The sequence below is a fragment of the Colobus angolensis genome, unplaced genomic scaffold (genome assembly GCF_000951035.1).
Source record: "Colobus angolensis palliatus isolate OR3802 unplaced genomic scaffold, Cang.pa_1.0 Scaffold44, whole genome shotgun sequence".
Lineage (NCBI taxonomy): Eukaryota > Metazoa > Chordata > Mammalia > Primates > Cercopithecidae > Colobus > Colobus angolensis.
Window position 1 is genome coordinate 6189571 of NW_012117821.1, and position 15052 is coordinate 6204622.

Consider the following 15052-nt stretch of genomic DNA (forward strand, 5'->3'; position numbering starts at 1 on the left):
GCCCTAACCATGTCTATCTGTTGTTGCTTCTTTTTCAGGGACTATGGCAGTTCCAAGAGGAAATCAGGTAAGGGAGCCTCCCGGCATTTTCCCTTCAGCCTTCCTTCCCGGTCCGTGCACGCGCCCCTCCGATCCTGCAGAGGACTTCTTGGGGGCGGGGAGCGGGGCGGGGAGTTGTCCTTGCACGCCAGCCCCGGGGTCCTGCGGTCCTGCGGGGCCAGGGGTATTCGCTTCACTTGCTCCTCCTCAGTCTATGGCCCCTGAGACCTTTGGTCCTAGAACCCTCGTTCGTCTCCCACCGAGTCGCTCGGGCTCCCGCTACCTCGCTGTCCCCAGTGGAAGTGGGGTGGGTGCATGGGGAGTGCGTGGGTGGCTCGTGAAGGGGCTAAGCCCCCGCACCGTGGGCAGCCGGGTCCTTCACCCCCGGGCTGCAGCGGCCACTGCTGCGCAGTGCTAAGACTTCTCCCGTCCCTCCGGTGCAGCGTGATGGAAGGGTTAATAGAGACGCGGGGCTTTCCTGCGAGAAGGTGAGATTGAGATCCGGGACTGAAAAGGGTCGTCCTTGAGTGACTTGAGTTTTAGCACCTGCACCACGGACCTTCCTCCCTCCCCCAACTCTGAGCGTTTCCTCGCTGCGAGGTGGGGGCTCTGCGTTTTGGCAGCTGAGACGCACTTGGGAGGGGGCTGACCCGATCCCCCAACCCCTTTCCCGTCCCCCACATTGGCCTGACAGGTGCCAGGGCCCGCCTGGAGTTCAGAAAGGGGTGGAGGCAGGGAGAGAGGCGGGCCAGCCCTGGGAGCTGTGGGCTGAGGGTAGAGCAGGATTCTCTCTGGAAGGGGGAGGCTGGGCTCCCCAAATGACAGATGCCTGGATGTGGGCGGGCTGTAGTTAACTGGGGGAGAGTGGTCCCTAGAAGTTAGGGCTGTGTGTGTGCTGAAGTGGGGGCGGGGACAGATTGCTGCAGCGATCCATGCGGGCAAGTGGATTGGCCGTATTGATAGGGTGGCTGTACCTGGACAGTCATCCTGGGGTCTGGCCCTTGGGGATGTAGGAGGTAACACATGGCTCCTGTGAATGGCTCCTGTGCCCAGGTGCCTTGGCCTGTGGATAGGTTGAGGGGAGTGCCCCTGTGTGGCGGATGGATGTAGAGTGGGGTAGATGTAACTGTATGATATGTATGTTTCTGTGTGTACAAGTGCTTACTCACGTGCCTATTGGGACGGGGAAAGTTGTGTCCTGGTTTATGTGTTGGGGGTATGTGTGTCTGTGGGGTTCTGTGTACATGTGTGAGTCATGAGAGTTGTGTGCTGTGAGGGTGTGTTTACTTGTTTGGGTGCATAGGCTGGGAGTGTGTGTGTGGTTGAGACATATCTGGCTATGGCTTGGAGTCTGTGCTCGTATTTGTGTACCAGTTTGGGATGTGCCTAGCTGTGGGATGAGGTGTGTGTGCACTTGCCTATCACCTGGGTCTGCGGTGTCTCAGGCAGGCATGCCCACTGGTGCAGAAGGCCATTTCCTCCTGTGAACTGCAGGGTGAGGCTGGGGAAGAGCATTCCTCTACTGTCACTTCAGGCAGGCCTCAGGTGGGAGAATAGAAGGAGGGGCAAAATGGGGATTGTGTTCTGTCACCTCCCCAACAAGAAGCGTGCCCTGGGCCTCAGAGGTATAGTGTCCGCGGTTGAACCTGGACTCAAATTCTGGCTCTGTGTGACCTTAGGCAAGTTTCACAACCCCTCTGTGCCTCAGTTTCCTCATTTTCTTTAAAACAGAGATGCTAATGGTATCTACCTCACACATAGAGGATGAAGGATGTTAATGTGGAATAGTCCTGGCACTGAATAACTACTATAGAAGTATCAGTTCTCAGCAGCAGCACTTTCTGAAGGCCTGGGACCTAGTCCTGACTCCATTGCCACTTTTCTCCCTATGTGACCTTGGGCAAATTCCTTCTCTACGCTGGGCCTCATATTCCCCTTTTATAAGGCAAGAGCTGGACCAAATAACCTCTCAGGTCTGCTGCCACAATCTCTGAGGCTCGGCTTCTGTGCTGCTTCCTAAGCAATGCAGGGCCACACCCAGGCTGCCTCCCCCAAGGAAAGCCAACCCCCAGTTTCTCTGCCTTTCACTTTGAGGCCAGGAAAAGGATGGATGGAGAAATTTAATTTACATTGGTGTGCTTATGATAATGGCCACTTAGTGTCGTGGTTGAAAATGCCAGCTCTGAAGCCAGACAGCTGGAGTTGAGAGTCTGGCTTCTCTCCTCTGTGACCTTGGGTAGATGTCTTAGCCTCTCTGTGCCCATTACCTCTTCTGTACATTTGGGATAATATTCATACCCACTTTGTGATGGTTTATTATGTGTCAACTTGGCTGGGCCACAGTGCCCACATATTTGGTCAAGCATTATTCTAGATGTTTCTGCAAAGGTGTTTTCTAGATGAGATTCACATTTAAATAAATCAGTAGATTTTGAGTAAAGCAGATTACTCTCCGTAATGCAGGCTAGCCTCATCCAATTGGTTGAAGGCCTCTTAATAGAACAAAGACTGACACACACACACCCGCCCGCAGCAAAGAGGAGTTCTGCCAGTAGCCGCCTTTGGACTCAGCTGCAGCTCTTCCCTTGGTCTCGCCTGCCAGTCTCCCCCATCACATTTTGGACTCTCAAACCTCCACAATCACATAAGCCAATTCCTAAAATAAATCTCCCTCTGTCTTCAAGCTCTGTATGCACCTCCTGTTGGTTCTGTTTCAGTGGAGAACCCTGACTCATACACACCTCATATGGTTATAATGAAGATTAGATAAGCTAATATATGTAAGCATGCTTAGAACACTGCCTGACATCTAGAAAGCTCCTACTATGAGCATCTACTATGTGCTAGGAAATTTACACATTTCCTCATTTGCTGATGAGAACCACAGTACACGATGGGTGGTGGGATTCCCATTTTGCAAATGAGAAGCTGAGGCTCCGATGGGGTGAATGCCCACACACAGTCCTTGGCAAACTGGGGACTGGAGTCCATGTTTAGGGCTCTGTCCTGCTCGATAATGAACCCCACGAAGCTTGCCAGGGTCACTCCAGCCAGGGACGTTTGCACAGAGGAAATGGATGCCATTCTGGGGTTCACTGCAAATCTCTTAGTGAGCATAGAGCTTAGACTTGAGGCAAGGTTTAGGGATGGTGGAGTCAACAGAAGAAGAAAGTTCTCAGGTACTTTCTGGAGGAAGCAAGGCTGGTGACCTTGAAAACTGAAGGACAGTTTGGCCTCAGATTTATCTGCATCTTTCTTCACTCCATTGAACCTGCTCCTTCCAGCATCTTCCTCATCTCAGGAACTGTCACCATTCACCCTGTTGCTCAAGCCCAACAGCCAGAAGTCATTCCTTTTTGGTTTTTGTTTTTTGAGACAGATTCTCCTCTGTTGCCCAGGCTGGAGTGCAGTGGCATGACAGCTCACTGCAACCTCCGCCTCCCGAGTTCAGGTGGTTCTCCTGCCTCAGCTTCCTGAGTAGCCAGGATTACAGGCACCCACCACCGCACCTGGCTAATTTTTGGAGTTTTAGTAGAGACAAGGTTTCACCATGTTGACCAGGCTGGTCTCAAACTCCTGACCTCAAGTGATCTAACCCATCTCAGCCTCCCAAAATGCTGGGATGACAGGTGTGAGCTACCGCGCCCAGCCGAGAAGTCATTCTCGCCTCTTCCCTTTCTTTTACCTGCCAACTCGAGCTGCAGAACCACCTGTCTCTCCACCTCCACCATCATACGTATTAGAAGCCCCCTTCGTCTCTCCAAGAAGACCCCACCTTCCTAGCTGGTCTCCCTGCTTCTCTGTTAGACCTCTATGTGACATTCTCCACACCACAGCAAGAGTGAGCTCTTAAAAAATATTCATCAGCTGGGTACAGTGGCTCACCTCTGTAATCCCAACACTTTGGGAGGCCAAGGCAAGAAGATCACTTGAGCCTAGGAGTTTGAGACCAGCCTGAGCAACAAAGCAAGATCCTCTCTCTACCAAAAAATAAAAAATGAGCCGGATGTGGTGGTGCACGCCTGTAGTCCCAGCTACCCAAGTGGCTGAGGTGGGAGGATCGCTTGAACCTAGAAGTTTGAAGTTGCAGCGAGGCATGATTGTGCCGCTGCACTACAGCCTGGGCAGCAGAGAGAGACCCTATCTCTAAATAAATAAATAGGAAGGAAGGAGGGAGGGAGGGAAGAAGGGAAAGAAAGAAAAAGAAAATAACATACTTTCCTGCTTAAATTCCCCCAGGGACTCCATCCCACCCAGAACTAATTCCCTACCCTGGCTCACAGAGCTTGCGTGACTTGGCCCCTGGCTGCCTTCCTGACCTGGGCTTTACCCCTTTCGTCCCCACCCATCACACTCTGCTCAGCCACACCAGTCACCTTCCGCTCCTTAAACGCATCAAACACATTCTTCTATGTGGCCTTTGTACTTGCTCTTCCCTCTTGCCTGGAATGTTCTTCCCTGATCTTTCACATGGCAGGCTCTTTCTTAAGATTTCTGCTTAAAACTGTCACCTTCTCAGCGAAGCTGCCTGATCCTGCACTGTCCAGCTGCCCCGGCAGATCACCCCTCTTCTTTCCTCCTCATCACTTCCCACACACTAGTGATCCTGTGTGTTTGCTTGCTTCTTCTCTGTCTCCCACCACCTCGAGAGCAAGGACCTTGACTACAGGGCTTGCACCAGCACCAGGGTCCACTGGTACTTTTTGAATGGGTGGGTGGATGGAAGAAAGCATGCATGAATGAGTGAACCTTGTGCAGGGTCAGGAAAGAAAGGTCATTGTGGCTTCAAATTGGGGATCATAGCCCGGAAAGAGGAGACATTTTTCTGGTTTGGGAGCAAAGAATGGGAGGCTTTGGTAATCCAGAGGGAGCACATGCACAAAGGTAGAGGGATAGGACTAAGTGTGGCTTGTTTGGAGACTGACCTAACTGAGCATCAACTATGCCAAGCACTGTTAAAGGTGTTGAGGCTATAGGAACGCGTCTTTCTACCCTAGAGAAGTTTGCAGTCTGCTATGGGTGATGAGCTATATAGGAGAATGTACTATTAGATGGAGGGAAGTGAGAGAGCAACATGGTTACCTGGGGAAGAGCAGTCCCGGCCAAGGGCACAGCAAGTGCAAAGGCCCTGGGGACAGCATGTGCTGGCTGCTCAGGACACAGTAGGAAAGCCTGTGGCTGGGATGAAGAATGGTGGAGGGTAAAGTAGAAGGAGGTGAGAGCAGAGATATAGCTGGACATTCTAAGGATTTTGACTTGCATTGAGTGCGATAAAAATTCACTGAAGGGTTCTAAGTAGAGGCAGGGACATGATCTGGCTTCAATCATAGAATGATGGGGATTGACTAGGCAGAATGGGTTATGATGTGCAGGGTCACAGGGGGCGGCTAGCCAGGTGAGATAGGATGGGGCCTCCGGCAGCAGTGGACAGGGCAAGGCGCTGAGGGTGTTGGACAGACTCTGATGATGGATGTGGACCTCGAGGGAGAGTTTGTGTGGAAGCTGGGAAGCACCTGCATCAGGTTGCTGGGGTCCTACTCTCAGGCCGACAACTTGCCAGTCATGTGATCTTGGGCAAATCCCTTCCCTCTGAGAACAGGTTATCTCACCTATTCTGTTGTATCAGCCAGGGTTCAACTAGAGGAACAGAACGAGTGGGAGGTATATATTAAGCAATGTAGTGTGAGGAACTAGCTTACACAATTGTGGGGGCCGACTAGGTAAGTCTGAAATCCATAGGGCAGGCCATGAAAGGGGGCAGGCTGGACCCCCAGGCCCAGGCTGGAGCTGCTGTCCACAGATGAAATGTCTTCAGTGAAACCTCTACCCTGCTGAAGGCCTTTCAACTATTGACTCAGGCCCACCCAGAGTGTTTTAGATAATTTCCTTAAAGTCATCCAGTCATGATCTTTAATAACTGTAAAAATACGTTCCCGGCCAGGCACAGTGGCTCATGCCTGTAATCCCAGCACTTTGGGGGGCCAAGGCAGGTGGATCATCTGAGGTCGGGAGTTTGAGACCAGCCTGGCCAACATGGTGAAACCCCGTCTCTACTAAAAATACAAAAAATTAGCTGGGCGTGGTGGCAGGTGCCTGTAATCCCAGCTACTGGGGAGTCTGAGGCAGGGAGAATTGCTTGAACCCAGGAGGTGGAGGTTGCAGTGAGCTGAGATTATGCCATTGCACTCCAGCCTGGGCAACAGAGCAAGACTCCGTCTCAAAAAAAAAAACAAGTTCCCCAGCAACACCTAAATTCATGTGTGATTGCGTAACTGGGGACAGTAGCCTAGCCAGGTTGATGCGTACCACCTGGCCATCGTACCTGTCAAATGGGGTTGTTATAGTAGCAGCGACCTGGCCTGCCCCAAGGTGCACAGGGTTCGAGGTGATGCCCTTTGAGGGGTTTTGTGCTGTGCCTGGCAGTAGGAAGGGCCCGTTGTTGTTAGCTGTTGTTGCTTCCCCAAGGTGGGCACTGCTCCAGGAGCCCCAGCGGGGCTGGAGCAGACTCCCCAGAGCAAGGGGTTCTCTTGAGACCTGCAAAGATCTCATGCCTCTCACCCACTTCTCTAGGAAGCTGCATTTCGCCAGGGTGCCTAGCCGGGAAGTTCTGAGGTGTGCCACTAGGGGGCGCAGGTGGCCACGGAGCCTCCAGGATGGTCAGGTCAGGGCCCTGGGGCTGTCGTCAGGAGAGCCTGATGGTTCATCCATCCCAGGAGCCCTGTGGAAGCTCCAGCTCGTTTACATGCAGTGAGCTTGCTCAAGAGTGTTGCTGCAAGCTTGTTCTCTTAGGCAAGTGCTGATGTTCCTCATGAAATCCTGTTTACTTTATTCTTCTCCTCGGAAAAGTAGTAAGCTCAGCCCCACCTCTATCTCAGTGATCATGAAACTGTATTATTGGCTGAGTTTGTGAGATCAGCATTAATGTAGTTTCACTGCAGAGAAGCAGTGTTGCTTGGGGTTGAGAGTTTAGGTTTTGGCAACAGGCAGACAGGGTTTGAACCCCAGCTCTGCCATTTGTTGTTATTGCCGTTTTAATTATTGATAGATTAAGAAAGAAGGGGAGAAGTTGGTCTTTGAGTTGAGACATTTATTTCCATTCTGTGAACCCCAGGAGGAGACGACAGGGCGTAGACCCAGCCATTACTAAGTATTCTGTTGAGTTAAAAGTGCAGACTCTGGAGCCAGAATGCCCAGCTTCCTGTCCTGGCTCTGCTCGCTGTGTGATCTTGATCAAGTCCTTCTCTGTGCCTCATTTATTCGCCTGTAAAATGGGGATAATCAGGTTTTTTTTCATTGTGTTGAGAATTGAATGAAAGTTCCCAGCACCGTGCCTGACCCAGAGGAAGCACTAAGGATGAAGCAGCTTTTACTATGAATAGGAGGCTGCACCGGAGGGGTTCATCTCAAACAGGAGAGAGCGCTGGTTTCGGCTTTTGCCCTTTCTCAGGAGTGACTCTTCAATCAGACAGGAGGAAGGTGGGGCATGCACTGTCTCATCATTGCCAGGAGCCTCCCTGCAGCAACCCGGGTAGGTGGTCTTGTCCCAGTTTTATAGACCAGGAAAGTGAAGTTAAGGAACTTGCCCCAGGTCAGCCAGACACCGAATACTCTTTTTTTTTTTTTTGTGAGACAGAGTTTCGCTCTGTTGCCCAGGCTGGAGTGCAGTGACACAATCTCGGCTCACTGCAACCTCCACCTCCTGGGTTCAAGTGATTCTCCTGCCTCATCCTCCCGAGTAGATGGAATTATAGGCATCCACCACATGCCCAGCTAATTTTTTGTATTTTTAGTAGAGATGGGGTTTCACCATATTGGCCAAGCTGGTCTCAAACTCCTGACCTTGTGATCCACCCACTTCAGCCTCTCAAAGTGCTGTAATTACAGGCATGAGCCACCGTGGCCGACCTCCGGGCTGATGTTTTTAAACAGTTTTTATTTTCATGGCTCTGGGTCCTCAGCCTGATTTTACCCTTGGAGTTCAAAGCCATCTAATTGGAAATGAAAGGAGCCTGATTGACTTGGCAACTCTGCAGCCAGCCCACATGGCAGTGATGCTATGGAGAAAGTGAGTGCTGCTCATGTGTGTGTCTGCACCACGCTCCCTGGCCCGTGGTGGCTGAGCCCTACTGCCCGATTGGCCTGGACACACAGAGCGAGGCAGGGCAGGGGCAGGGGCGCAGCAAGCGCTCCCTGGTTCCTGGAATCCCCAGAAGGAGGCAGCTAGTTGGAAGCCTCGATTCCCTCAGCCCTGCTTGCACAGCTGCCTCTGCCCCCTCACTCCTATCACCCAATTTCTCCTGCTAGGAAAATAGGAAGCTGGTCCAAAAGGGAACTGCATGGGCAAAGGTGAACTGCAGAATCTTGAGTCTGCTCATTGAAATACAGATTCCCAGGGCCTGCCCAGACCTACTGAATCAGCATGTCTGGAGTGACGCCCAGGAATCTGCATTTTTTCGTTTTCTTAAGAGACAGAGTTTCAGCATATGGCCCAGGCTGGTCTCGAACTCCCGAGCTCCTCAAGCCGTCCACCCACCTTGGCCTCCCAAAGTGCTGGATTATAGATATGAGCCACCACATCTGGCAAATCTGCAGTGTGTTTGTGTGTGTGTGTGTGTGTGTGTGTGTGTGTGTGTGTAACAGAGTCTCACTCTGTCACCCAGGCTGGAGTGTGGTAGTGCGATCTCAGCTCCCTGCAACCTCTGCCTCCCGGGTTCAAGTGATTCTCCCGCCTCAGCCTCGTGAGTAGCTGGGACTACAGGCACCTCCCACAACACCCAGCTAATTTTTGTATTTTTAGTAGAGACAGGGTTACGCCATGTTGGCCAGGTAGATCCTCCTGCCTTGGCCTCCCAAAGTGCTGGGATTATAGGCGTGAGCCACTGCACCCGGCCAATCTGAATTTCTCACAGGTTTCCCAGGGCCTCTGAAATCAAGCCAGGGTTGTGTCTTGGATGGGTCATCCATGTGAGTTGATGGCCATGTTCAGGGTAGACAGGCAGCAAGATGGCAGAGGGATTGGCATCCCCGAGATGGATGGTGCCTGGATGACGCCTGGATGGGACTGCTCCTTGAAGGACATTCAGTTGTCTCCTGAGATGGGAGGGTGGGCTACGGGGGCAGGAATGGAGGACAGGACTCCAAGTCTCTTACCCCTGAAACACAGCCCGGCATTTGGAGCCTTGGAGAACGGCTCTCTGAGGGGCCTACCCAGCCCTGACCTGATGAGAGACACCATCCGCCTTTCATTTCTAGAAGGTTTTGTTCCTGAGTGGGGGAAACACCCAAATAGTAGTCCAGCAAAGAAATGTTTCCCACCGTGGCCCACGGCCAGAAAGTCACTGGTTCCTCACTTCAGCGTTTGGTTTATAGACATGTGACAGAAGAGGCAACCTTTCCAGTGATGATGAAGCTGGCGGAAAAACAAAGATGTGGGGGAAATGTGCATTACTTATTGTTTTAGCACCTTTTTCTAATCTAAAGTTACTTTGTTTAGAAACAGAGAAGTGGTGTGTGTAACTTAGTCGGCATGTGGCATTTTTAGAATTGGTCTGTTTCGAAATGTGAAGGAAAAAAATATTTTTTTCCTGAGTTTCCGTAAAACTTAGAAGTTTACAGGAAAAACATGCTTTTCCCTGACTCTTCTTTCTGCTTTGCCCCCTGGATTTCATCATTGCCACGTGTGGCCCAAGCAGCCGGCTTGAAGATGTATTTTATTATTGTTAGAATGAAGTCTTGCACCAAGACAGCTGGGTCATATCAGAAAGTCCCTTTGCTTCCTTGTGCTCAGAAGGAAGAGTTTGCTGGTGTGGAGGCTCACGACTGTAATCCTAGCACTTTGGGAAGCTGAGGTGGGAGGATCACTTGGGCCCAGGAGTTTGAGACCAGCCTGGGCAACCTACTGAGACCCCCTTGTCTCAAAAAAAAAAAAAAAAGGCTGGGCACGGTGGCTCACGCCTGTAATCCCAGAACTTTGGGAGGCTCAGGCAGGCGGATCACGAGGTCAGGAGATCGAGACCATCCTGGCTAACATGGTGAAACCCCATCTCTACTAAAAATACAAAAGATTAGCCGGGCATGGTGGCGGGCGCCTGTAGTCCCAGCTACTCGGAGGCTGAGGCAGGAGAATGGTGTGAACCCAGGAGGCGGAGCTTGCAGTGAACCAAGATCGCACCACTGCACTCCAGCCTGGGTGACAGAGCGAGACTCTGTCTCAAAAAAAAAAAAAAAAATTTAGCCCCGTGTGGTGGCACACACCTGTGGTTTCAGCTATTCGGGAGGCTGAAGCAGAAAGATTGTTGAGCCCAGGACATTAAAGCTACAGTGAGTCATGATCGCACCACTGCACTCCAGCCTGGGCAATAAGCAAGACCCTGTCTCAAAATAAAACATAAAAAGAGAAGGTAGGCCGGGCGTGGAGGCTCACGCCTGTAATCCCAACACTTTGGGAGGCCGAGGTGGGCGGATTACTTGAGGTCAGGAGTTTGAGACTGGCCTGGCCAACATGGTGAAAGCCCATTTCTACAAAAATACAAAAATTAGCTGGGTGTCGTTGTGGGCACCTGTAATCTCAGCTACTCAGGAAGGCTGAGGCAGGAGAATCACTTGAACCCGGGAGGCGGAGGTTACGGTGAGCAGAGATGTCGCTATTGCACTCCAGCCTGGATGACAGAGCGAGACTCTGTCTCAAAATAAATAAATAAATAAATAAAATAAAAGAGAAGGCAGAGCTGGCCATCTCTTCACTACCCTCCCCTTCGTCACTGCTTCTAGATCCCTGTGACTGAGGGTGTCCTCAGCTCTGCCCTGGAGTACCTTAGACTCTTTGAGTGTTGGGAGGGGGTCAGGTCTGGGTGCGTAACTTCCCAGCTGGAGGGTTAGATCCTTGCTATGCTAAGCAATGATGACAGGCTGGTGATAACAGACCAAACTAAGCCTGTCTTTGTATGTTGGCAATGGCACCCCCAGGGGGACCTTGCAAATACGCAGATTTGAACATCCCTCATTTCAGATCTGTCAGGGACAAGTTCTTCTGGCCTGTCAGCTCCTGCCATACACAGTCCTGGAGCCTGGTGGCTCTGAGTTGCTCATTTGTGTTTGGCCACAGAGTTCTGGTCAGGGAACCTCCCCTCTCCCCTACCCTTCCTCCATGACTTGGCTCACTCCTGCTCCAAGCCCATGGCTCAGTGGACACTAGGCAGCTCTCCCCTGGGGCACAGGGAGGGTACCCTTGAAGGCTGAGTGGATAGGAAGCAAGTTTCTGAATGGACACTGGTACTAGGCCTTCCTTCTAGGATGAGGTGGCTCCCGCCAGACCTAAAGCTGGCTTTTCTGGCTCTGGCTGTGGCTGCCTTCTAGGTTTGTCTACTGCACATCTGACAGGTCTTATGATGGAACCTCAGTCATACCAAGATGGAAACAATGGGGTCCTTGTCCTCAGAGGACTCCTGGCCAGATGGGGGAGGTGGGCAAGGAAACAGCAGTTTTAAAGCAGTGCTGCACGGGGCTGGGGCCGCACCACGTAGGGGTCTCTGAGCAAGGCACACAGACCTGCCGTGGCTGCTGAGCCTAATTTACTGAGCTTTCTAAATGGGTCAGCTGGGTGAAGAGGACAGCACCTGTGCAGAGGACATCTGTTCAATGGTAGCAGCCACTGTCCCCATGTGCCACGTCTTCCATGTGGGGCATCTCTTTCATAGCCCTGGAGTACCTACTGTGTGGTTCTGTTTCAGAGGAGCTGTTGCATATTGCTATTTGTTCAACAAAATCACTGAAGTTTAAAAAGTTCTAATTAATAAGTGTGCCTGGGTAGGAAAGAACTTGGCCCAGGAGCCACCTCCCACCTTTTCCTTATTGTTAGGAAGAGCCCAGCAGTTTCCTGGGAGACAAAGGAGGGCATGAATCTTGACTCCCTGTGATTCCAAGATCACTGTCCCGCAGCCAGGTTCCTGACCCTAGGAGATGCGCATGAAATATCCTCCATCAGGGAAGGAATCTCCCTCCAGTGAGAACTCCCGAGAGGCTGATGATTGACCAGGATTGACAGGACAGGGAAAGAGCAGCCCTTTCACATCCCAGGTCAAGACCATAGAGGCCCAGAGAAGTGTTCCAACCTTCCCACGCTGGGACAGCCAGCCAGGGCCAGGGCTGAGCACTGAGCACCAGGCCTCCTTCCTGGCTTCTCCCCTCTCTGGAAGCTTAGCATTAGACAGAGCCGCCTGAGCTGTGGTGCTGAAGGGTTAACTCGGGGCTCCCCAGAGAGCCGCACACTCCTGACCCTCCCGTCTTCCAGGGCCTCTCAGCTGTGGCCTTCTGGGCATAGCTGGGTCACGTGAGAGCCAGATGTGGGGATTTCCCAAGCAGTGGTGTGTGCGTGCGCACTGCGTGCATGCACAGCTCTGTTTACGTGGCATCTCAGCACTCAGGGGATTGGTCTGAGTCCCCTGAGCAGGGGAGGGATGGGGTGAGGAAAGGCTCAGGGGCTCCCAGCAAACACCATGGGGGGCTGCACCAAGCCCTGCTCCCCACAGACATTCCACATGACCAGGTTGTTCCTGTTCGGGCTCCTGTTTCCTGTAGCATCCATCCTGCCAGAGACTATACTGGTTAGGGGTAATTTTTCTAAAAATCTCTTTTTTTTTTTTTTTTTTTGAGACAGAATTTTTTTTTGTCATTCAGACTTGAGTGTGGTGGCACAACCACAGCTCACTGCAGACTTGACCTCCTGGGTTGAAGCAATCCTTCCACCTCAGCCTTCTGAGTAGTTGGGACTACAGACATACACCACCATGTCCAGCTAATTTTTGTATTTTTTGTAGAGACAGGGTCTCGCTATGTTGCCCAGAGTGGTCTTGAACTCTTGGACTCAAGTGATCTTCCTGACTTGGCCTCCCAAAGTGCTGGGATTATAGGTGTGAACCGCTGCACACAGCCTAATTTCTCTTTTTATGAGTTTGGTTTTTATTTATTTTTTTTAGTTTGGTTTTTAATAAAGTGAAGTTGCTTAGAGCAAGACCCACCCATAAGTTCTGGCTACTATTAAGGGTTAGTCTGTGGTTGGGCATGGTGGCTTACTCCTGTAATCTCAGCACTTTGGGAGGCAGAGGCAGGCAGATCACCTGAGGTCAGGAGTTCAAGACCAACATGGTGAAACCCCGTCTCTACTAAAAATACAAAAAATTAGCTGGACGTGGTGGCACATGCCTGTAATCCCAGCTACTCGGGAGGCTGATGCAGGAGAATCGCTTGAACCCAGGAGGCGGAGGTTGCAGTGAGCCGGGATGGCACCACTGCACTCCAGCCTGGGCAACAGAGTGAGACTCCATCTCAAAAAAAAAAATAAAAGGGCTTAGTCTACCTGAAAAGTTCCTCTATTCTCCTCCTTTTATAGAGGAAGATTTTAAGAGAGGGATGGCCACTTGCCCAGGGTATGGGGTGGGCAGAACCTGGTCTTCGGCTGGTCAGCACTCCCACCAAGCCCTGGAACCTGGAGGTGTGAGGAGGGCTGCTCTGAAGCAGAGGAAGCCGGTCTGTGAGGCCTCTGGTACTTCTCTTCCCCGCAAGGTAAATACCTCAGCAGGCCACTAGCAAAGCTGGGCTCTCTGGCCCTCCCTGGGCCTGTCCTGCCCGACCAGCAGCAGAGGAAGACGGAGGGAGACAAGGCAGTGGCAGCAGGCCTCCTCCCTCCAGAGCGCAGGCTTTGTGAGGCTTTCACCTCTCTTAATAGTTTGTTGGCTCCTGGCCCCACGGAGTGCACAGCTCAACTGAGAAGGCGGGACCTTTTCAAGGATTCATTAACTAATACTAGGCAGGAGGGCTTGGGATCTGCAAGGTGGAAGCGGGGCAGCTGGCCACTGTGGGAGAGGCTGGAGATGGCCCCGAAGGACAGAGGAGATTGTGATGGGCTGAAGGGTGTGGGTAGGGCACCCTGCAGGAGGGACAGCCAGGCATGAGTGAGGATGTGGAGCTGGAATGAATTTTTGCTTTGTTTTGGTTGTGGTGGGTTTTTCTGGTGTTAATTTTTAGCATGGGATCTTACTAGTGGCCCAGGCTGGAGTGCAGTGGTGCGATCAGGGCTCACTGTGGCCTTAAATTCCTGGGCTCAAGCGATCCTCCCACCTCATCCTCCCAAGTAGGTGGAACCACTGGTGTGCCACCATGCCCGGCTTATTTATTTATGTAGGAGACAAGAGTCTTGCTCTGTCACCCAGGCTAGAGTACAGTGGCACAATCTCGATTTACTGCAACCTCTGCTTCTCAATTCTCCTGCCTCAGCCTCCCAAGTAGCTGGGACTACAGGTGCCTGCCACCATGCCTGGCTAATTTTTTTGTATTTTAGTAGAGACGGGGTTTCTCCGTGTTGCCCAGGGTGGTCTTGAACTCCTGAGCTTAGGCAATCCACCCACTTTGGCCTCCCAGAATGCTAGGATTACAGGTGTGAGTCACCACTTCTAGCCTTAATTTATTTTTTATTACTGACTTATTTATTTATTTGGTAGAAACAGGGTCTCGCTCTGTTGTCCAGGCTGGTGTTGAACTCCAGGCCTCAAGTGATCATCCTGCCTCAGCCTCCTGAAGTGTTAGGATTACAGACGTGAGCCACCACACCTGGCCTGGCATGAGCTTGAGAAGTCTGAGGGAAGGAGAAGTGCCCATTATCCTGGCAGGAGCAAGGGTAGGGCAGGAGATGAGTCTGGAAAGGAAATCATGGAGAGTGTATCATAAGCAAGACCTTTTAAAGCAATTTCCGAGGTTTTCTTGTCCTCCTGAGCTACCCATGCTCAGTGAGAAAGGCCCAGGCTACTTAGAGAACGTGGCCAAGATCTTCCTGCCACCCTCCAATGGCCCATTCCAAAAGTGAGCATGTCTTATTTCGAAGATGTCGGCTTCTGGCACATCTTACCATCTTACCAAGGCTCATGGGTTTTTTTGTTTTTTTTTTTTTGAGATGGAGTCTCACTCTGTCACCCAGGCTGGAGTGTAGTGGCACGATCTCGGCTCACTGCAACCTCTGCCT

General features: G+C 51.7%; 1 protein-coding gene across 4 annotated transcripts in view; it reads left to right on the forward strand.

Annotated features, from left to right (window-relative positions):
* Positions 1-15052, forward strand: part of SH3PXD2A (SH3 and PX domains 2A) — a 260999-nt gene that overhangs the window by 160772 nt on the left and 85175 nt on the right. For 3 of the 4 annotated variants that reach the window (XM_011957343.1, XM_011957342.1, XM_011957346.1), the window contains one exon: positions 39-67. In XM_011957343.1, the coding sequence (XP_011812733.1) occupies positions 39-67 (29 nt within the window). Of the gene's footprint in view, positions 1-38; positions 68-12570; positions 12649-15052 lie in introns of those variants that run through there. The other variant, XM_011957344.1, reaches the window with a different exon arrangement.